The sequence below is a fragment of the Silene latifolia genome, chromosome X (genome assembly GCF_048544455.1).
Source record: "Silene latifolia isolate original U9 population chromosome X, ASM4854445v1, whole genome shotgun sequence".
Taxonomy (NCBI): Eukaryota; Viridiplantae; Streptophyta; class Magnoliopsida; order Caryophyllales; family Caryophyllaceae; genus Silene; species Silene latifolia.
The window spans coordinates 333,518,092-333,539,180 of record NC_133537.1 but is presented as its reverse complement, the minus strand read 5'-3'; the positions used below and the strand labels follow the sequence as shown (position 1 = coordinate 333,539,180).

General features: G+C 36.4%; 3 protein-coding genes across 4 annotated transcripts; 2 read left to right on the top strand and 1 right to left on the bottom strand.

Moving 5' to 3' along the window:
• Nucleotides 1-4,988: 4,988 nt before the first annotated feature.
• LOC141620902 (uncharacterized) lies at nucleotides 4,989-6,134 on the top strand. Its single transcript, XM_074437651.1, has one exon. The coding sequence runs from the start codon at nucleotides 4,989-4,991 to the stop codon at nucleotides 6,132-6,134; it is 1,146 nt and encodes a 381-aa protein (XP_074293752.1).
• A 2,862-nt stretch (nucleotides 6,135-8,996) lies between these two features.
• LOC141618796 (SNF1-related protein kinase catalytic subunit alpha KIN10-like) lies at nucleotides 8,997-15,571 on the top strand. 2 transcript variants are annotated; one of them, XM_074435872.1, is made up of 11 exons: nucleotides 8,997-9,218; nucleotides 9,843-10,041; nucleotides 10,614-10,798; nucleotides 10,908-11,090; nucleotides 11,581-11,712; nucleotides 12,640-12,825; nucleotides 13,133-13,222; nucleotides 13,301-13,384; nucleotides 13,674-13,817; nucleotides 14,410-14,649; nucleotides 15,203-15,571. In XM_074435872.1, the coding sequence occupies exons 2-11, from the start codon at nucleotides 9,852-9,854 to the stop codon at nucleotides 15,314-15,316; spliced, it is 1,548 nt and encodes a 515-aa protein (XP_074291973.1). In that variant the 5' UTR covers nucleotides 8,997-9,218; nucleotides 9,843-9,851; the 3' UTR covers nucleotides 15,317-15,571. The 2 variants fall into 2 exon arrangements, with proteins under 2 accessions (XP_074291973.1, XP_074291974.1); XM_074435873.1 differs by having other exon boundaries at nucleotides 9,000-9,218; nucleotides 9,848-10,041.
• A 363-nt stretch (nucleotides 15,572-15,934) lies between these two features.
• LOC141618797 (uncharacterized) lies at nucleotides 15,935-20,410 on the bottom strand. Its single transcript, XM_074435874.1, has 6 exons — nucleotides 19,965-20,410; nucleotides 18,468-18,663; nucleotides 18,256-18,328; nucleotides 17,712-17,761; nucleotides 16,777-16,890; nucleotides 15,935-16,272 (listed from the first exon to the last, which is right to left on the bottom strand). The coding sequence occupies exons 1-6, from the start codon at nucleotides 20,299-20,301 to the stop codon at nucleotides 16,143-16,145; spliced, it is 900 nt and encodes a 299-aa protein (XP_074291975.1). The 5' UTR covers nucleotides 20,302-20,410; the 3' UTR covers nucleotides 15,935-16,142.
• Between the last annotated feature and the right edge of the window lie 679 nt (nucleotides 20,411-21,089).

The window sequence follows — 21,089 nt, the reverse complement described above, 5'->3', positions numbered from 1 at the left end:
CACCAGAGTGGCCATCCACCACTAGTTAGCAACCCTACCACTCTACCTCCCTCGGATAATAACCCGGATCTCATGATGAAATATTACCATTCCCTCAATACCGTAAAGGCTGGCTACGGCCGCCAAACTGGCCATCCACTACTAGTTAGATACCCTACCACTCTACCTCCCTTAGATAATAACCTGAATCCCATGATGAAAGATTATCATTCCCTCAATGCCGTAAAGACTGGCTACGGCCGCTAGAGTGGTCATCCACCACTAGTTAGCAACCCTACCACTCTACCTCGCTCAGATTATAACCTAGATCCAGTGATGACATACTACGATTCCCTCAATACCGTAAAGACTGGCTATGGCCGCCAGAGTGGCCATCCACCACTAGTTAATAACCCGACCAGTACCACCTTATCTCCCTCAGATTATAACTCAGATGCCATGATGAAATATTACCATTCTATCAATAAAGGAAAGGTTGATTACGACCAGCGTGGGCATCCACACCCGGGTATCAAGTTGCCCTCTCAAACTTCCTCCATAACCAATACTGATAGACCGGAGCTTGATCACATTGCCCACGATAGTCGGCAGCCACCAAGTCACGAGGGCCACCAGCCTCTAGCTAAGAACCTCACTGTCTATTTCAGGTACAATGAAACGAATGGGGGTAACGAGCTTCTCTTAGTCTTTGCGGATCAAGCAGAAGTTCCGTTAATAGACAAAAGTGATAGCAAGGTAGCTAAGTGGTGGGGTCCATGAGCCAAACTGTGAAAAATCCTCCGTCAAAGGTGAAATACGGGCTTGCATTGATTCGAAAGATTCAATGCTCAACTTGGTTTATGCGATAATGAGAACATCGGTCAAGAAAATGTCCACTCCGCCCCGGAAAACTACAGTTATATAAAGTGGTGAGGCCACCGAATACAATTCGTAAGCGGGCAACCGTGTGCCACAAACAGCTGTTCAATACACCTACTACTGTCTACGCTTATCACAATGTGCCTAATAGCGAGGTTCGGTTGGTTCCACTGGTAAGGAGTGATGGAAAGAAGATTGAAGCAATAATTGTGCGTCATCTCAAAACCCGAAGGGCCCGATCCTGAATCTTTTGAATACAAAGCCCGGGCCAACGGTTTGCCACTTTTTGGCGACCGGTGACTATGTCTGGGTAAATGCGTAGGTCACTGGTGGTGGTGTTTGTCCAAGAAATTTCAGCATTGTTGTCCAAGTAATTTCGGTGTCAGCCAAGTTCTCTAGCTATGTTCCATGTGTAAGTCTGATTGTGGGACTTCTGTAGATAGTTTTCAATAATGGGGTGACTATTGTCTTTGATTGTTCTGGTCACATGAAGAACAATCAGGTTAGTCGTGAGTAGTTTGCTTTGTTGTGTGGGTACCCTAGTGGTAACGGTTTGTGTATTCACATAGGCGTGTTTTGTCATCCAAATTAAAAACAATCTCGACTTATTATTTGGATTTTGGACGGCATAAACATATAATAAAATGTACCCGTATCGAATTCACCTAAATGAAGTGGATGTCTAAAATTGTCTTCACATATTAAGGAATTGCTGATTAAATTGTTCTACCAATCCTTGGATAAATGTTCTTTTGTACATGATTGAACCTTTTGAGAACAAGCTCTATATTATTGTGTTCAAAGTCCACAAGTGATAACACCCTCGTATGGTGAAATTTGATATTTTCTAGTTCGGACTCCTCATATGGTGAAATTTGATATTTCTACGTTCATCCTTGATGACAAGTGATAACACCTTTATTCTACTTTATAACCACGCTGATAACGATCCACCTGATGAAAATAGTCGCAATATTATGCATTGCGACTAGTGAATAAAATAGTCGATGAGATATGGACCGACATAGCGAGAAACTGAATATATGATCATCAAAACAAAATTCGACAAGATTTCCTTCTAACATGACAAGAGCAGTGCCTTTGCAAGCATAGACTCTGTAATTTTACCGCCAACTTGACATAAGTCAAACTGGTTTTGCAAGAGTGGTAGTGACTCGAATACACTATCGACAAACCTTACTTGAGGTATATCATCAACATTTAAGGTTTTCCGACTACATAAAACAAGCAAAAAAAATAGAAACATGAAGTGAATATAAATTAGGAAATATATACTATATACTATATATTATATATTATATACTATATACTATATATTATATACTATATACTATATATTATATACTATATACTATATATTATATATTATATACTATATACTATATACTATATACTATATACTATATTATAATAATTAAAAGATTCTCCACCCCCGGGTATCAAGTCGCCCTCAAAACCGTAAAGATTGGCTACGGCCGCCAGAGTGGCCATCCACCACTAGTTAATAACCTGACCAGTACTACCCTATTCCCTCAGATTATAACTCAGATGCCATGATGAAATATTACCATTCTATCAATAAAGGAAAGGTTGATTACGACCAGCGTGGGCATCCACCCCCGGGTATCAAGTCGCCCTCTCAAACTTCCTCCATAACCAATACTGATAGACCGGAGCTTGATCACATTGCCCACGATAGTCGGCGACCACCAAGTCACGAGGGCCACCAAGATCCCGGCTAAGAACCTCACTTTGTCTATTTCGTGTACAATGACACGAATGGGGGTAACGAGCTTCTCTTAGTCTTTGCGGATCAAGCAGAAGTTCCGTTAATAGACAAAAGTGATAGCAAGGTAGCTAAGTGGTGGGTCCATGAGCCAAACTGTGAAAAATCCTCCGTCACAGGTGAAATACGGGCTTGCATTAATTCGAAATATTCAATGCTCAACTTGGTTTATGCGATAATGAGAACATCGGTCAAGAAAATGTCCACTCCGCCCCGGAAAACTACAGTTATATAAAGTGGTGAGGCCACCGAAGACAATTCGTAAGCGGGCAACCGTGTGCCACAAACAGCTGTTCAATACACCTACTACATCTCGCTTATCACAATGTGCCTAATAGTGAGGTTCGGTTGGTTCCACTGGTAAGGAGTGATGGAAAGGAGATTGAAGCAATAATTGTGCGTCATCTCAAAACCCGAAGGGCCCGATCCTGAAGCTTTTGAATGCAAAGCCCGGGCCAACAGTTTGCCACTTTTTGGCGACCGGTGACTATGTCTGGGTAAATGCGTAAGTCACTGGTGGTGGTGTTTGTCCAAGAAATTTCAGCATTGTTGTCCAAGTAATTTCGGTGTCAGCCAAGTTCTCTAGCTATGTTCCATGTGTAAGTCTGATTGTGTGACTTCTGTAGATAGTTTTCAATAATGGGGTGACTATTGTCTTTGATTGATCTGGTCACATGAAGAACAACCAGGTAAGTCGTGAGTAGTTTGCTTTGCTGTGTGGGTACCCTAGTGGTAACGGTCTGTGTATTCACATAGGCGTGTTTTGTCATCCAAATTAAAAACAATCTCGACTTATTATTTGGATTTTGGACGGCATAAACATATAATAAAATGTACCCGTATCGAATTCACCTAAATGAAGTGGATGTCTAAAATTGTCTTCACATATTAAGGAATTGCTGATTAAATTGTCCTACCAATCCTTGGATAAATGTTCTTATGTATATGATTGAATCTTTTGAGAACAAGCTCTATATTATTGTGTTCAAAGTCCACAAGTGATAACACCCTCATATGGTGAAATTTGATATTTTCTAGTTCGGACTCCTCATATGGTGAAATTTGATATTTCTACGCTCATCCTTGATGACAAGTGATAACACCCTTTATTCTACTTTATAACCACGCTGATAACGATCCTCCTGATGAAAATAGTCGCAGTATTATGCATTGCGACTATTGAATAAAATAGTCGATGAGATATGGACCGACAAAGCGAGAAACTGCATATATGATCATCAAAACAAAATCCGACAAGATTTCCTTCCAACATGACAAGAGCAGTGCCTTTACAAGCATATACTCTGTAATTTTACCGCCAACTTGACATAAGTCAAACTGGTTTTGCAAAAGTGGTAGTGACTCGAATACACTATCGACAAACCTTACTTGAGGTATATAGTCAACATTTAAGGTTTTCTGACTACCTAAAGCAAGCAAAAAAATAGAAATTTGAATTGAATATAAATTAGGAAATATATACTATATATACTATATGCTATATATTATATATTATATACTACTCTCTCCTATTTCTTGTGTTGTTCCCTTTTCTTTTGGGCACAAGAATTAAGGGAAAAATTAACAATGAATAAAAAGTACAACTTTATTATAATAATGGAGAGAGAAGGTATGATTAATTAGAGTAAAGAGGTTGTAATTAGACTAAATCCTTCTCTCCAAAAAATTAATCACGTGGGCCAGATTGTAGCAACAACTTGTTCTACATTTCTCATTCATTTCCAGAATTCCAAACCCAACTCCAGATTTCCAGAATTTCCAGATTTCATAAACATCCATTTCTCATACATTTCCAAACCCAACTGGAAATTAATGTTACAAAAACTTACAATCTCTTACATTTAGATATCAAATTACAAACCTTTACATTAACAATAAAAAATCTTAAATTACAAACCCTTACATTGAAAACTAAAATATGAATATTACAAACCCTTTCTTTGAAAATTAAAATCTGAAAATTACAAAATGTTTTAACTTCAGATTTGCATGTGGGGTCATTCTTCATTTCTTGCCTTCATTGTGAGTTGTGACATTAATCAGAACTGAATACATCAAGGACACACAAGTGGAGCATTATATTCAAAATTGGCACCAAATTTTCAGTTTTGCGCCATTTTAAATTTTTAGCTCAATTAAATTATTGCGCCAACATCAACATTATGAATATGCAAACCTAGCTATATATAGAAAGGCAATTGTTTCTGGTTGTTCATTTATAAGCAAACAAACAAAATCATCCAAAATCAATAAATACAATCATCATTTATTAGCAAAGTTCCAAATCCCATTAAATACACAAATGTATAAAACCAGAAACTTGAGTAACTTAGAGAGGCAAAAAATTGTTCAGATTCTACTTGAAAAGTGCAAGAATGGTAAACCACGAAAGGGGTCAATGATGGAGGTGGCTGAACAATTTGGTGTCACAAGAAAAACACTCACAAATTTATGGAAAAAGACAAGGCAACAAAGAGATTTAGGTGAAGTCATAAATGTCATAAGCAAGATAAAGGGCAAGTCAGGTAGAGCAAAACTGGTGTTTGATGAAGAGAAGTACAACAAAATTGATCTGGGTCAAAAAACCACACAAATCAGGGTGGCTAAAGCTATGAATTGTAGTCAATCAAAGGTGTCCAACTGGGTAACTGATAAAGTTATCAGGAGTCATACCAATTCATTAAAACCAGGTTTGACAGACAAAAATCAACTTTCTAGGTTAATTTTCAGTCTTTCACAGTTGTATTATGATCATATATGCAGAAAAGTCATGTTTAAAGATCAAAGTAACATCATACACATTGATGAAAAATGGTTTTACGTAACTAAAGATGGTCAGAGGTTCTACTTATCTCAAACAGAACCAGATCCTTATAGAAGTGTTCAATCAAAAACATTCATATGGAAAATTATGTTTATGTGTGCTGTTGGGAGACCACAATTTGACGCCAATAATGATGTTATCTTTGATGGAAAGATTGGAATATGGCCATTTGTCTACTTGGAACCAGCAAAAAGAAATTCAAAAAATAGGGTTGCAGGCACAATGGAGACCAAACCAATAGAATCAATCACTAAACAAGTGGTGAAGGATATGCTAATAGGCAAGGTGCTGCCAGAACTGAAGAGGAAGTGGCCAGCAAATGCAAGTAAAACCATTTACATTCAACAAGACAATGCACGTCCCCATATCAAGAACTCTGATGCAGATTTTAGAGAAGCAGCAAGCAATGATGGATGGAATATACAGTTAGTACAGCAGCCCCCAAATTCACCTGACATGAATGTCTTGGATTTGGGGTTCTTTAGGGACATTCAATCACTAAAGACACTGACTAATTCTTACAAGTTAGATGAGCTGGTTGGAGCAGTAACTACTGCATTTAACAATCTAGAAGTGATAAAACTAAATTATGTGTTCATTACTTGGCAGGGTTGTATGCTATAGGTGTTAAAACTCAGAGGACACAATAAGTACAAGATACCACATATGCACAAGTCCAAGTTGGCAAAAGAAGGAAGACTACCACAATATTTACAGGTAGATTTAACTCTGGTAAATGATTGCATTAGGTATGTTGAGAATGTAGGGGATGCAAGTCAGATTGCTGAAATTACTGAACTGATAGATTCAGTTTCAGTAGGTTCACAAGACTGAACTTAACATCTATGCAAGCAAACAGATTTTTGTTGTACAGGTTAAGACACCAACCATCATTTTGAAGGTGAAGGTAACAACAAGCATCTAATTTTTGTTGATTGATGTACTCATTTTGTGCACAACTGAAGTTATGTAGTACATCAACCAACCAAACAACAACATTTTGAAGGAAGAAAAAAATGAAGTCATTACAGTTCATGAAGGAAGCATGTTCAAGATCAAGAAAACAGCAGAAAACACGCAAGATCAAAATCAACCTATAATTTTTTGCCCTTTAATTAGCTATATGTATGAACTTTGCATATGAAATGATGATGTTAGTGCAGTTAATTTAATGTTCAACTTGGCGTACGACCAGATTACGATTTCAGTACTCTTAAGATCAACAACACAAGATCTAAATGCATGCATAGCCTCATCATATTCTTCGAAAATGGTGGCAATATGCATGCAATCAGACATATGCCCTCAAAATTATTATCATCGGGCATCATAATTAAGAATATTAACCTCATCTTATGCATGCATTTCATCACTAGTTAAAAAAATGACCATAAAATGAAAAAAAAAGAATTAGGATTGAAATCAACCTCTCTAAATCTTCCAGTAGGATCTTAAAGGCTGGAAAGTATTTGGAGATTTCCAAAATGAACCACCTCTTATGTTCAGGAGTTTCTTTCATGGTCTCAACCATCTTTCGTCTCTCCTCAGCAGCTAATATTCTTCTATTAGCCTCACGATCAAGTTCTTCCATCCTCGCATCAAATTCTAAGAACTCAGGACATGTTTCAGGCACATAAGTGTCAACATCCCCCAAAGAATCAGGAACAACAATTTCAGATTCAGACACAGTAAAGATTGAATCTTTCATCATCGACTCATCATCAACCCTAGCTTCAACCTCCTCAACTTCCACATCATTACAATCAAACTCAACCTCTGGATCAACAACATTGAACATGTTAAACAAACATGGTTCATCTTCAAAAACCAGATCTGAAGATTTCAGATCTTCCTCACAATCGTACAAAACAAGACAGGCCATGAGAGAAAGAGAGAGATGAAGATATGTGTAAGGGAGAGGTAATGAGTATGGCTAAAGAATAAGGGTTAAATAAGTCTCAGAATATTAAAGATGATGACGATAAATGGAATGGAAGAGATGAAGATGAGTTTGAAGAGATGAAGATCTTAAACGACGGAAGAGAGAGAGGGATGAGAGATTACATTTAGGGTTTGATAGAACATTATGGACAAGTAAAAGGGCGGGAGTCATTATAAGTAATTAGGTTTAGTTATGGGCTGGGTTAATTAGTCTGTTTAGATTAGTATGGGGATGGGGTAATTGGGCTGCTTAAGTGTAGAAAATGTGGGCCAAGTTGATGGCACTTTTTGTAAATCAGGAAAAGTAACAAGGACAAGTTGGTAATTTCACAGCCCAAAAATTTACTAAATTGGGAAAGAGGGAACAACATTGAAATCGATTTGGAAAAGGAAATGGGAACAACATAGGAAATAGGAGGGAGTATATACTATATACTATATTATAATAATTAAAAGATTCTCCACTTTATTTTTTACATAAAAAATTATTATTTACGAGACTTTTCTAAATTGATTTTTGATGATGTGGACAACTTAAAATTGCTCGAAAAAAATCTCTTTTATAAGTATATATTGAAAGATTTGAAAATGACCTGACTAAATCTTTTATTAATGCTATTATTTGAAAATGATTTGACTAAAATCTTTTATTAATGCTATTATTTGAAAATGACTTGACTAAAGATTACTACGTAAACTCTAAATCGCTATTATTACTTTTGTGACAAAAAAATTAAGATAGTTTAAAAATAGTCTCTCAATAAGGTTATTGAAAGACCGTCTCTAAGAAGACCTATTCTTTATGGGATTAAGATCCATTAATGACGTTTTAATTTGTTATGTTTGAGATTAAAAGGGCACTAGATGGAAAACTAAGAGTAAATTAAAAATTACTCCCTTTTAATATCTCGTTTTCTAAAATTATTCCCTTATATAACTTGTTCCTAACATTACTCCCTTAGTATACACCTTTATCAAAAATTGATTTAAACCTCCAATTTAGGTGACTTATTACGTCTGTTTTTGAACTTATTCTCCATTGTTATACGTTTCAAAGCATAAACAGTAGGTCTCATGAGATACCGTCTCCCACTAATTTAGTGAGAGACATAATAGGAAAAAAATAAATTCGATGGGTCCTTCACCCCATCATGTGAGAGGTCTCTCATTAACGCTATTGAGAGACCGTATGTCCGAAGTTTTTGTGAAACATAAATTGGCTAAGACACAAACGAAATAAACTCATAAATGACGGAATAAGTAACTTAAGTTAGTGTTTTGAAGCAATTTTTGAAAAAATGCATTTTAAGATAGTAATTTTAAGAAAAAATTATATAAGAGAGTAATTTTAAAAAACTGAATTTTAAAAGAGAGTAATTTTTAATTACTCAAAAACTAATAATAAAATGTATATGAAAGAGTAAAACTTGTATGTGAAAATGTAATTCCGATTTATTACTAGTGATCTATTTAAATTTGAATAGAGTCAATACAAATGATAAATTTTGAAAAATAACGATATATACATAATTGAAAAACGAAAACGGGGAATATTACGTAGGTAGAATTGTTTTAAAAAATAAAAATAAAATTGAAAAATCGTGAAATGAGATTACCCGATACTCCCCAAATGCGATTTTCCTTGTCTTTCTCCTGATACTACTACAATTACATCCGCCATTAAAATCCCCAATTTTACAGCTCTCACTCTTTCGCCTTCATCTTTCAATTGCTTAATCCTCAAGGCTTGCGATCTCCTCATTTTACGTAACTCTCTTCTTAATTTCTGTATTTGATTTGATTTCGTTATGCTATCATTATTTCTTTCTAATTTTCGCTGGATTAACGTTTTGCAATAGTTATGTAGGATTATGATACGACGATTTGTTAGTTTTATGGTTAATTCGATTGATTTTGTGTTTATATATGTGTGTTTGATTGATTTTAGAAGTTTTGGATGATTTAATTTAGGGTTAGGTCGTGTATCTGCATTATCTGGTGTTTGATAGTGGTATGATTATGATTGGACTGATTATTGATTTGAGCTTCAATCGCCGCGGTTATGTTCTTAATGTCGAAGATTATGAATGTAGAGGTGGATGTATTTTGTGAAGTTCATTTGGTAAGGGTTAGATGAAACTTTGATTTTTTCGTAGTCGTAATGTTTTAGATGATTAGTGTCTTTAGTAAGTGATCAGCAATTCAAATTCGTGGATAGTCCTTTTGAAGCGATATTTAGTTTTCCGAGAGACGGTCTCTTGCTAAAATAGTGGGAGATATGTGGAGTAACTTATAATACCGTATAGATTAGTGGAAAAATTGTATAATAAAAATATTGCGAGACCATTAGATACAAGAATTTGTGTTTGAAAGAGGTACTTTTCATCATAGTGTAGGGAAATGGATGGTCAAAGCAGCAGAGGCGGTGCTGGTGTGGACGTTTACTTGCAGAACTACAACCTTGGTAAAACTCTTGGTATTGGTTCCTTTGGTAAGGTGAAAATCGCCGAGCACAAATTGACTGGCCATAAAGTTGCCATCAAAATATTGAACCGGCGGAAGATCAAAAATATGGAAATGGAGGAGAAAGGTATTGAAGTTTTTTTTATTATTGTTGGTCTTTCTTCTTGTCGTTCTAATTTCTTCCTCAAAATTTGGTTTAGTAAGCTGCTAGTTTTTTCTTTGCTTAGGATTGAACTTTTTTGAAGTACCCATGATGGACCCGTTACTGATTTTGAATGAATGGATGCTTCAAGTACCAAGGAAATTGAACTATTAAGTATTTTGAATGAATGGATGCTTCAAGTACTGGGGAAATTGAACTATTAAGTATTAAGTACCTTATGCTTTTAAGTTCTCGTATAGTATCCATGATGGTCTGATGGATGATGGATTCGTTATCAATATGGCGCATCTGAATATCCAATACATGATATGCTCTTAGAGAGTGCCTGTTATATACAGTAGATTGAAAGTAAGAGCCATGAGCCCATGATGAATATGCTTGAACCGATTCACAACTTGTTGTAGGGTCGAGTAAATTTGGTAACCATTATAAAAACATATAAGTTGGTAAGTTGGTTTGTAAGAGTTCCTTGCTAGGTCCTTTGACGTTGTAGATTATCCATCTGACACTGTTATACTTTTGTGTTGATTTTGTAGTGAGAAGAGAAATCAAAATATTAAGGTTGTTCATGCATCCCCATATCATACGACTTTACGAAGTAATTGAAACACCTTCAGACATTTATGTTGTAATGGAGTACGTGAAGTCTGGAGAACTATTTGACTATATTGTTGAAAAGGGTAGATTACAAGAGGATGAAGCTCGCACATTTTTCCAGCAGGCAACCACCTTTCTTCTTGCTCTTCTCTGTACCTTATCAACTTTTTTCTCCATTAGATTCGTCATCTGAATTTTTTGCCATTTAATACTTTTTGTTGTACTGGAATCAGATCATATCAGGAGTAGAGTATTGTCACCGCAATATGGTTGTGCATCGAGATTTGAAGCCTGAAAACCTTCTTCTAGATTCCCATCACAATGTCAAGATAGCAGATTTTGGTTTGAGCAACATAATGCGAGATGGCCATTTTTTGAAAACAAGTTGTGGAAGTCCAAATTATGCAGCTCCAGAGGTATAAATATTGAGAAGTGTTATGGGTTCTTTTCCATTTTGCATATGGATTATTGGGAATTTGTTAATAAAGACGATAGCCTTTGATTTCAAGCTATAAATGTGCAATGCTTTAATCATCAGAAAGGAAACATAGTGGGGAGGCTTTGTTTGAATTTCATATTCTTTATGTAAATGTGTGTTCTTTTTCTAATTGTGTTACCTACCTGCGCTCTCTTCTTCACTCTGTTATACGTCGTATTTACTTCCTTTTTATTGATATTTTTATATAAAATCTAGTCAGCTTCTATTTGCTGAAGATTATCTTCTGATAATTCCTCTTTATGGTACCATATTTATGATAGTTTGGGCTTGTTTGTTTTTATCATCGCATCTTCAAAATTAAGCAACATGAATGTATTATCCACTAGAAAGTTTAGCTCTTTAGCTATAGCTATCCAATTTGCTGTTCTACTGAATGAACTACAATATACCTGTGTTTTTGTGTGTAGGTTATCTCAGGGAAACTCTATGCTGGACCAGAAGTTGATGTATGGAGTTGTGGTGTTATCTTATATGCCCTACTTTGTGGCACTCTCCCTTTTGATGATGAAAATATCCCCAACCTTTTCAAGAAAATAAAGGTACATGCATGCTTCTATATGGTTTGAATAAATTTGATGTTTAAATAATCTTCTTTGGCTCTTGTCCTTGGTCATTTGTTTGTTTTGTTGTTGCAAGTATTATTGTTTCTGTGCCGGTGGTGGCACCACAATTTCAGTTTACTGTGTGGAAGCTCCGTTTTATAATTACTTGTTTTGTGAGGTGTGATAGCCGGCATTAAGTGCATGCACAACTTTTTATACCACGCCTTCATGATATCACTTTGGTCACACAGTGATTTTTATCTTGTACGAGTGCCTTGTAGCCGCAAAGTTAGCAAATCAATAGAAAGAAACTAAGCTACTGTTAAGATGCAAAAGAGGGCTGGATAATAGTTACTGTATAAATTATTACTAAGAGTGATAGAAGAATTTTGTAAAAGAGTCCGAGTTATTTAGGTTTGTATTTGTTTATTGTTTTTTTTTTTGCCTTTAGCGTGTTCCTGAAAATTTTAGAAAATGTTTTGAAGATTTTGGACACAATGAGTTATACTGATTACTGATACTGTGATACATGATGAGTAGTTATTAGTTTTTTTTTCCTTGGTGTTCGAAGCAGGAATGTTTTTAAAAGAAATTTCTCTTCCATTATTGAGCTCAAAAAGCACCCTTGTGGTTGTTTTGTGAATCTGACCAATGAATTGAACAGGCTTTTATTAATTTGCTCTATATTCTTATGTGATTCTTTGTCTTAAAATCCTAAATGCATACTTAAAAAAAAATAAAAAAAATCTTTCAACAGGTGTAAAATTTGAAGATTTGTGGCCTTTTGATGTTAATTATTGTCTTTAATTTCTCCATATGCTTAATGAAATCATGTGAAAATGGTCACCAGGAAATGCCTATATCATGTCTACTTGTAGAGTCTGGAAGTAAAGATTTTTGATGTTACATTGTTTTCATGTTTAGGGTGGAATATATACCCTTCCAAGTCATTTATCACCTGGAGCCAGAGATCTGATTCCCAAGATGCTTGTGGTTGACCCTATGAAACGAATCGCCATCCCAGATATCCGCCAGCACTCATGGTTTCAAGCTCATCTCCCACGCTATTTAGCCGTGCCCCCACCAGATACTATGCAACAAGCAAAGAAGGTAGGTAATGAATCTACTTTCAGGAAAGTGAGGTTGTTTCCCTGGTTTCTTGCAATGCAAAGTATGCAATAAAATATGCCAGACCATAAGTTTGAGATTTCCTTGTGATTATCTTAATGTTACAATCTATTAAGTCACTTAAGTTTAGCACTCTGTATCTGACTTGTACCTCGTTGTGTTATCATTTTTTTTATTGAATATGCCTTTTCTGAATTAACGCTAGCCTAACTTTAAGATGCTTCTGTCTAAATTGTACGGAGTATATTGCATTATTAAATTGTAACTTGATTTCTGCATTTCCTTGCAGATTGATGAGGAGATACTCCTAGAGGTTATTAGGATGGGATTTGACAAGAATCAGCTGATTGAATCGCTTCGCAACCGACTCCAGAATGAGGTCCCTCTAGCATTTCCATTTTGGGTGTTATATTTTTTGCAATCCGAGAGCTGATATATAATTTTATGGTTACTATAGGGAACTGTTGCATACTATTTGCTTTTCGACAATCGCTTCCGAACTTCAAATGGCTATCTCGGGGATGAGTTCCAAGAAATGATGGTGGGTAGTCTTTTCTTCAGAGATGCTTTTACTGAATTGCATGCTTGTATTTTGGGGACTCGGCATCTAAATGACTGCAATAATGTTTGGACAGGAGTTTTTAAGTCATGACATACTGCTTGTACTAATACAGTTATATAATGGATGAGTTTCTCAGTTATTTTGCATTAATACTTGAACAAATAAGTATTACAAGTTGCAAAATAGAGTTAAGCAGAGCCTGGTACCTCTATGTTTTCCTGAATTGCAATAAGTATCTGATATTCTTTTGCATGTCTATCTTTTTCAGGATAACAATGTTAATCGCATGAGTCCAAGTGGAGTTACTTCCCCTGCCTCGGGGAACCGCCCATATCATGGTTATGCTGATTATCAAGGAGTTGGTTTACGACAGCAGTTCCCTGTTGAGAGGAAATGGGCTCTTGGACTACAGGTATCATTTATACTCCCCCTTGATGAATTTGCACATAGTTGAAGGGAGAACCTTTTTTTTTTTTTTTTTGCAAGCCTCTCTCTGTCTCTCCACATTCCACACACTCACACACTATTTATGATAAGCTCACACATACACATGCACATATAAACACATATAGACTGTCACACTCCACCAAGTCAGTTGGGGATTATCCAATGTCGTTCCTGAACTACCTTGTCTTGTCTGGAGAATACAAATTTTCGAATGGTTACAGGCTACAGCAGGTTGGGACACGTGATTCTGTGATTTTCTAATTTGGGATCTTTTAAACTTAAATTTCTTGACATGGACAAGGTGCATGAAATAAAGTAGGAATGCTGTAAATTAAGTGCTTGTAGGAAAGTTAGCAACGACGCTGTCGTCTGAGTATTAGCCATCTGCATAATTATGCTTGTAATACTCGGAATTTTTAGAAGGTATTTATGATGTATTTTTGAGCCGACTGATATGGATTAATAATTACCTCCTACAAGTTATGTCGGACATCATATTTGATTACTTATTTTAATTTGTATGGCTTGTAAAGATATACTGCCATGTCTGACTGCAGTCGCGAGCCCATCCTCGTGAGATCATGACTGAAGTTTTGAAAGCACTACAAGAGTTGAATGTCTGCTGGAAAAAGATTGGGCACTATAATATGAAGTGCCGGTGGATTCCTGGCATTCTTGGGCAGCATGAAGGGATGGTCAATAATCCTGCCGACAATGATCATTATTTTGCCAACGAATCAAGCATAATAGAAAATGATGCGTTAAGGTCACCCAATGTCGTGAAGTTTGAGTTGCAGGTGTGTTCCTCTTCCAGTTCTTTTTGCTCTATGTTGAGTGTTGACTGTTGCGCTTCATGTATCAGCATTAGTATTGTATTAATGGCTGAATCCTTAAAATCGCATTTAATCCTAAAGTTATGTTATGTGAAGGAGAGATCACTTGCCTGAAAAATGAATTTTATCCCGACTTTTGCTTAGAAAGGAAGGGCATTGAAAGCAGGATAGAGGGTTAATGATTGAATGATTTGTGTGTTGGCTTCTATGTGTCTTATCACTTATGTGATTGCTACTGGAATGTCCAGGCCCATGGAGAGGATAACGTATAGTCGTATACTCCCTTTGTCCCGGTCATTTGCTTACCTTTGGTTAAAATACTTCTCACAAAGAATATAGAAGGTAAATAAATGATTGGGACGGAGGAGGTACGTTATAATTGATATCATCGATGGAATGTATGTGATGCCTAGTTTACTCTATTTGCTTCGTCTATGTTTGAAGCTAGATCAACATTGTCTAAACTTACCTAACCTCCGAAGATGACTAACGAACATGTTATATAACGTGCCTGCAGCTTTACAAGACCCGGGAAGAGAAGTATCTACTTGATCTACAACGGGTTGTAGGACCTCAAATGCTGTTTCTTGAACTTTGCGCAGCATTCCTTGCTCAACTCCGTGTACTTTAGGATTGCCAAACCAGTTTAAACATCTCTGGATTTAAGCTGTACATATGATTTTCGCATCTTTATTTGCATTTTCTACGTTGGGGGTAAAAGGATCCGACTGCTGTGTGCTGACCTAAGTTGTGGCCAGGTTGAGTATTGATTGTATTATTAGCACCAAACACTTGCTGAATGTATTATTAGCACCAAACACTATGATTTATCCAGCATTCCTTCCTTTTAGGGAATGGATTTAGAAGACGGATTAAATTCTTGATTTATATGTACCTCGTCATAATTGTAATAATTATGTATTAATATAAACAGTATATATCAAAAAAATCATCTTACTTTTGATGCAAAGCGTGTTAAAATACTGGGCTACGGCTGGATATTTGGTTTCCTGCGTCTCAAATCGAACAAGTTTCCTGAAGCTATATGCTGCTTGTACTCGGACTCTATCAAATCTATGCAAAGCGTGTCAAGATACAGGGTTACGGCTGGATATTTGGTTTCCTCTATCAAATCGAATAAGTTTCCTGAAAATATTTGCCTGTTGTACCTCAAGACTCGATCAACCTAGTCAAGAATTCGCGTTGTGGCTTCATTTAATTGAACAAAAAAGGGAAAAAAAAGGATCGGTTTTTGTTGCCAAAATTGTGGACTTGCAATTAAAAACATGTCCTCTGTTCAAAGTAAATAAACAAGTATCTGGGACGTTTTTTTTTTTCATGTTTCTACCTTGCGAAGGTTAAACGAACAACTCTTCTTCAGAGCCGTTTTTGACGAGTGTTACAAAATGCATATCATATAACAGACTCGAGAAACAGTTTCAGCGAAATGATGCTTGCTATTCATCTTCAGACTTTCTCTTACTTCTACCAGTTGTTGCCGAGATTGGACCATACAAACACACACGTAAATCACCTTGAAGAAGCCGTTGGTGGAAATAGCATTTGTACAAATCCCAAAATTCATCCCTACAGTTATAAAATAAAACAATCGGTAACCATGTGAATGCCAGCGAAAGGATTAGAATACATAAGTATATTAGACAGTGCTTAGCTTAAACCATAAGTATATTAGACGGGACTTTTGAGCATGGTCTAAAACATCAGTTACAGAAAACAAGATAACTCATTACCACCATCTCGGATATTGAGCCACAAATGCAGCTAACAACGGCTAAATTACGTTCTCAGTGACCTTCAAAACTCTTGTATACCATCTATCTCTGACTGCTACAGCAGATTACAGATTTATTTCATTACATTACAGTAGTCTCCTTTTAGCTGCAAACCTTGACACTCAGTAGCACACTAGCACATAGTGTTTACAAGGAAAATTAACCCAATACTCGCAACGGGGAGATCACTGGGAAATCGCAAGGTGAACTAGCCTATTTATAATTCACCAGGGAAGGAGAGAGTTCAGGGAGGGGATACAATCACGTAGTTAAGTTAAAATATGATGTACAGCCAAACCTGACTTGAGGAAGGGTAAACAATGAGTAGCCTTTAACATCAGTGTGCATATCGAGTACGATGACTTTTAGTCGTGAAAGCCCCAAAGCCTCCATTTCAGCTAATTTCTTTATCCTGAAATCAAATATACCCAGTTGCAGTGGAACGTGTTAGTCTCAAGGTAAAGTCAGATTGTGCAATGTGCATCACAACACTTATTTTGCTGGAAATATGTTAGGCGCAGTCCATCGAAAAGGTAGCTTATAATACATCTAATAATTTTTTTGATACGAATAAACTACAAATTCACTAATCTGGTTTATTCCTATATAAAAATCCTTAATTAGTAATGCTGGTAGTGAAAAATTATTTCCTAGTAACTACAAGTGACTGATTTTAGTGAGGAAACTTCCTAGTAGAACAAAACGAATTATTAACGACACAAATGATATCAAGCCATTGAAGTATCCTGGTAAACTCAGTGCACCCTTTCTCTTGACTCACTGATCGCTACTATCACAAATTCACAATAGCTTTACTAACTTTCCTAGCTTCTCGTCTTAGAATAAAACTTAAAGACACGCACGAATGCACACTCATACAAACAAATAGAAAGAACGAGAACGTGGATAAAACGAAGAATTGCTAGGCAGCTACAATAAATTTAAAAGCGGCTGACACTCTGACAGTTTAAGGGTCATAATGGGTTTGGACACGTTCTGGACGATATATAGCAACTGGACAAGAGACAGAATAGCTTGCAATCACAAAACACATTGAATCTGAATAATGTTCTAATCAGTTCAATACTTCAGTGTAGTACTACATTAGACATGATAACAAGCAAGGGAAATAATAATCATCTGTTTAGCCTCCAAACCAATCACGACAAATGAAATTTTTTAACATCTGAGGCATTTTTTTGTCCACTTAATTAACCAAAGAAGATCATTTACCTGCTTGGTGTACCACTTGCAATATTAACACGCTTCTTTAACATGGCTACCTGAAAGCACCAAGCTCATATATTAGAAAATAGCTCTTCTAGCACAAATTAAAAGAAACAAGCCAAGAAAACTGAAGAGAAACGAGACGCGGGTCACATTCTAATCTAAAAGCCATAACAAAGAAGCATAAATATGTATTCCCGGGATAACATACAATGAACAGTTCAAGGCCAAGATCAGGTGATGCTAGCTCTTTCGACAGGATTTTTAAGTTTGTTTGGTTATGAGTAGTTATGTCAATTCTATTAGTGGTCTCAACAACATAATAACCATTTACTCATCACTAAACTTCTTTTTATGATAAAATTTAATCCTAAAAAGATCCAATTATGGTACTTAGGTTTATTGAGGAACTACTTCTAGTAATCATATTTTGGGGTATATTAGACGATTTAATAAAATGGATGGTCTCGATAGAATTTGGAAAAACATTGGGGTACACAGTAGAAAATCAAAATATTACTGGCACCCAGTGCAGGGAAAAAAATCAAACCTGTTCATCAACTTTAATGTGCTTCGAGAAAAGCTTCACGGCTTGGCATTCCTTGGTCAATATCCGTAAGCCCCTATAGGTCCGTTGAGGTGAGGAAAAAACAAAAAGATAAAATATTTTTCACCGAAGAGTGACTGCATTAGAAACATACTAGCTAGCCTTAAAGCCAAAATATATTTTCAGGTTCAAGAGGATTCAAATAAATGTCACACCTCAGCATTTCCAACGATTTTATAGCAGAAGCACTAATGACCATTACAGCTGGGTTCCCAGCATCAATCTGTCCCTCAACAAGCTGGGGCTCACAAAGCACTTTTTTCCATTTCGATTCAAATACATTCTTGAGATGTGTCCCTAAGTTGCTAGCATCTTGACTAACATCTTCCGATAGCTTTATAAAATATGTATCTGAAAAAGAAACGCCCACAAAAGTTTTTAAATATTACCAAGTATATCTTTGCTCATGCAGCTCAGGTGGAGAATACAGTATGGAATTAATGCACTTCAGTAAAAAGAACAAGCACAGTGCATGTCGCCCACTGAAACTCGACCACAACTAGACAGTATTAACATTTGTGCACCAATTTCCACAGTTGACATTGAATTTTTAAGGCTCCTATGATGATCTTTGACTATTTACAAGCAGAGTCTACACAATAAGGCAGTAAGTCTATCGAGTTTGAAAACAATTCAGAACACACAATGGCTGAAAAATGAGAGTTGAAGCTCATATACAAGTACAATTTTCTGTACAATGAAGCACAATGTGAATTCCATTTGCCTATCAATTTCAACCATAAAAACAAAGTATTGACCAGACTTCTCTAACTGGAACAGCGACTACTATTCCGATGCAGAAAGTAGCAAAAACATCCCGTAATTCATGAATAACAGTACTAGATAACAAAACTCTTATATCTATTTCTACCCATCTAGGTCAAGATCATAGCAGGTCCAAGTTACCAACATGAACATTATGAGTTTTTTTAGACCACCTTCTCGCTTCCAACCCCAACTGCCACTATTAGAACGAAAAAAAGTAAAAAACCAGCATCAAACACCAAGTTACCGACAGTGATTGGTCTCAGCCACAGATGAATTTAACCTATACCCCTAAAATATTAAAATCTCACAGAATGCCACCAAATTAGAAATTACCACTACATTTTGTCGAATCGTTCCAAAAACAAAGCTCCTTACTCCTAGCAACTATCCCAGGTAATTCACTACATTGAGCAACCAACAAACATTGCCAACAACTACACCAACTTAATCTCAGGTGCAACAAACAACAATCAGTGATAAACAAACACCAACAAATGTAATTCCACAAATATCCATATCAATAAACAAAACATTACATTAAAACAAAACAAAACAATTCAGCATTAATTAAACAACTTTTCAAAGTCCTGATACCTAATAACAAATCCATTTTAACCAAATTAACTGCTGTAAACAGTAGCAGGCGGACCCGGGATTTTTAATTAGGGGGCGAACTAGTAATGCAATAAATATCAAAGGCGACCGCCCCTGCTAACCCCCCTTAGTTCCGCCACTGGTTGTAAACACAAAAACAAAAATAAATGTGTACTCCACCATCGCAATCATTTATTTACCTTTTATATTCTTTGTGAGACGTATTTTAATCAAAGATAAACAAATGATTATAACGGAAGGAGAATTAGGAAAATTGAAAAAGGTGATACCTTTAATGGATTCAAGCTCCAAAGATGAAAGCTTTATGGAATTAGCAAACTCAAATTGATCCAAGAAAAACTTGCAGTAATCATCAGGTGAAACAGGTGGGTTAAATGGAGTAATTTTTGTGGGTTTTTCATCTTTTACTGCAATTTGTTCGATGGATTTTTTTGAGTTTAATCCTTTCTTGGGTTTACGACGCTGTTTTTTGTTGTTGTTGTTGTTGTCCTTCTTCTTCTTGTTGAGTTGTTTGTTGGGACCAAATGAAGGTTTGTTGGGTTTACTAGATTTAGAACGGTGTTGTTTCTTCCTGTTGCTTCTGCTTGCTTTATCAATGGCGGCCATTGTTGATTGAGGAAAGGTGAGGTTTTATCAGGGTTTACTGGCAACGAGGCTTCGAGTTTTGGACCGTGTAAACTGTGAAATGGTGAGGTCTTGAGGGAGAGCATTTATCTCCGACTAATATATTCGTTTTAAACTTAAAACAACTTATAGGTATGGACTTATGGAGTTCATCTTTACTCCGTTTATCCCGATTAATTTTTACATTGATCAAAAAAGAAAAAGAGGGGAACGTTCTATTTCGGGGGTCCCAACAGCAATCATCAACCGGTTAGTGCTTTATTTCTCCCTTTTGAAAAGGAGAGAATTTGTAATATTCGTATTAGTGATTCCAAACCGGCTGATGATTGGTGTTGGGATCCCGTAAAAGATGGTGAATACTCAGTGAGATCGGCCTATAAGCTCCTCTTGGGTGATAGAATGGAGGTGGAACAATCGGATTTCTAGTGTGATAAATGGTTGTGGAGTCAAATATGGAAGTCCTCCGGTTCTTCCGAAGATCAAGGTCTTCTTTTTGCACTTGTGTCATGAAACTCTAGCAACAAAGCGAAATGTCGCAAAAAGGTTAGACGGTATTGATACGAGCTTCCCTTTTTGCTTCAACAATTTGGAGACTTGTCTCCATGCTGTTTGGGAATGTGGGTGAGTGGAGGTTATTTGGGAAGAGGTGGGGTTGGAGGTTTCGATGGGTGGAGAGCGGGCAAGAGAGTGGATGGGGAGCAACCTTAAAGAGATGAGGGAGGATGATTGTGTGACTTTCATGACGTGTTGTTGGGCTATATGGGAGAGGC

Bases quoted from the DNA above. Each gene is read 5' to 3' on its own strand.
- LOC141620902 (XM_074437651.1), top strand. From the start codon at position 4,989: ATGTATAAAACCAGAAACTTGAGTAACTTAGAGAGGCAAAAAATTGTT.
- LOC141618796 (XM_074435872.1), top strand. From the start codon at position 9,852: ATGGATGGTCAAAGCAGCAGAGGCGGTGCTGGTGTGGACGTTTACTTG. The intron at 13,818-14,409 runs GTATCATTTATA...GTCTGACTGCAG, and splicing joins AATGGGCTCTTGGACTACAG to TCGCGAGCCCATCCTCGTGA. The intron at 14,650-15,202 runs GTGTGTTCCTCT...ACGTGCCTGCAG, and splicing joins TCGTGAAGTTTGAGTTGCAG to CTTTACAAGACCCGGGAAGA.
- LOC141618797 (XM_074435874.1), bottom strand. From the start codon at position 20,301: ATGGCCGCCATTGATAAAGCAAGCAGAAGCAACAGGAAGAAACAACAC. The intron at 16,891-17,711 runs GTAAATGATCTT...ATTTGATTTCAG, and splicing joins GCAAGTGGTACACCAAGCAG to GATAAAGAAATTAGCTGAAA. The intron at 16,273-16,776 runs GTTTGGCTGTAC...TTATAACTGTAG, and splicing joins TTTACCCTTCCTCAAGTCAG to GGATGAATTTTGGGATTTGT.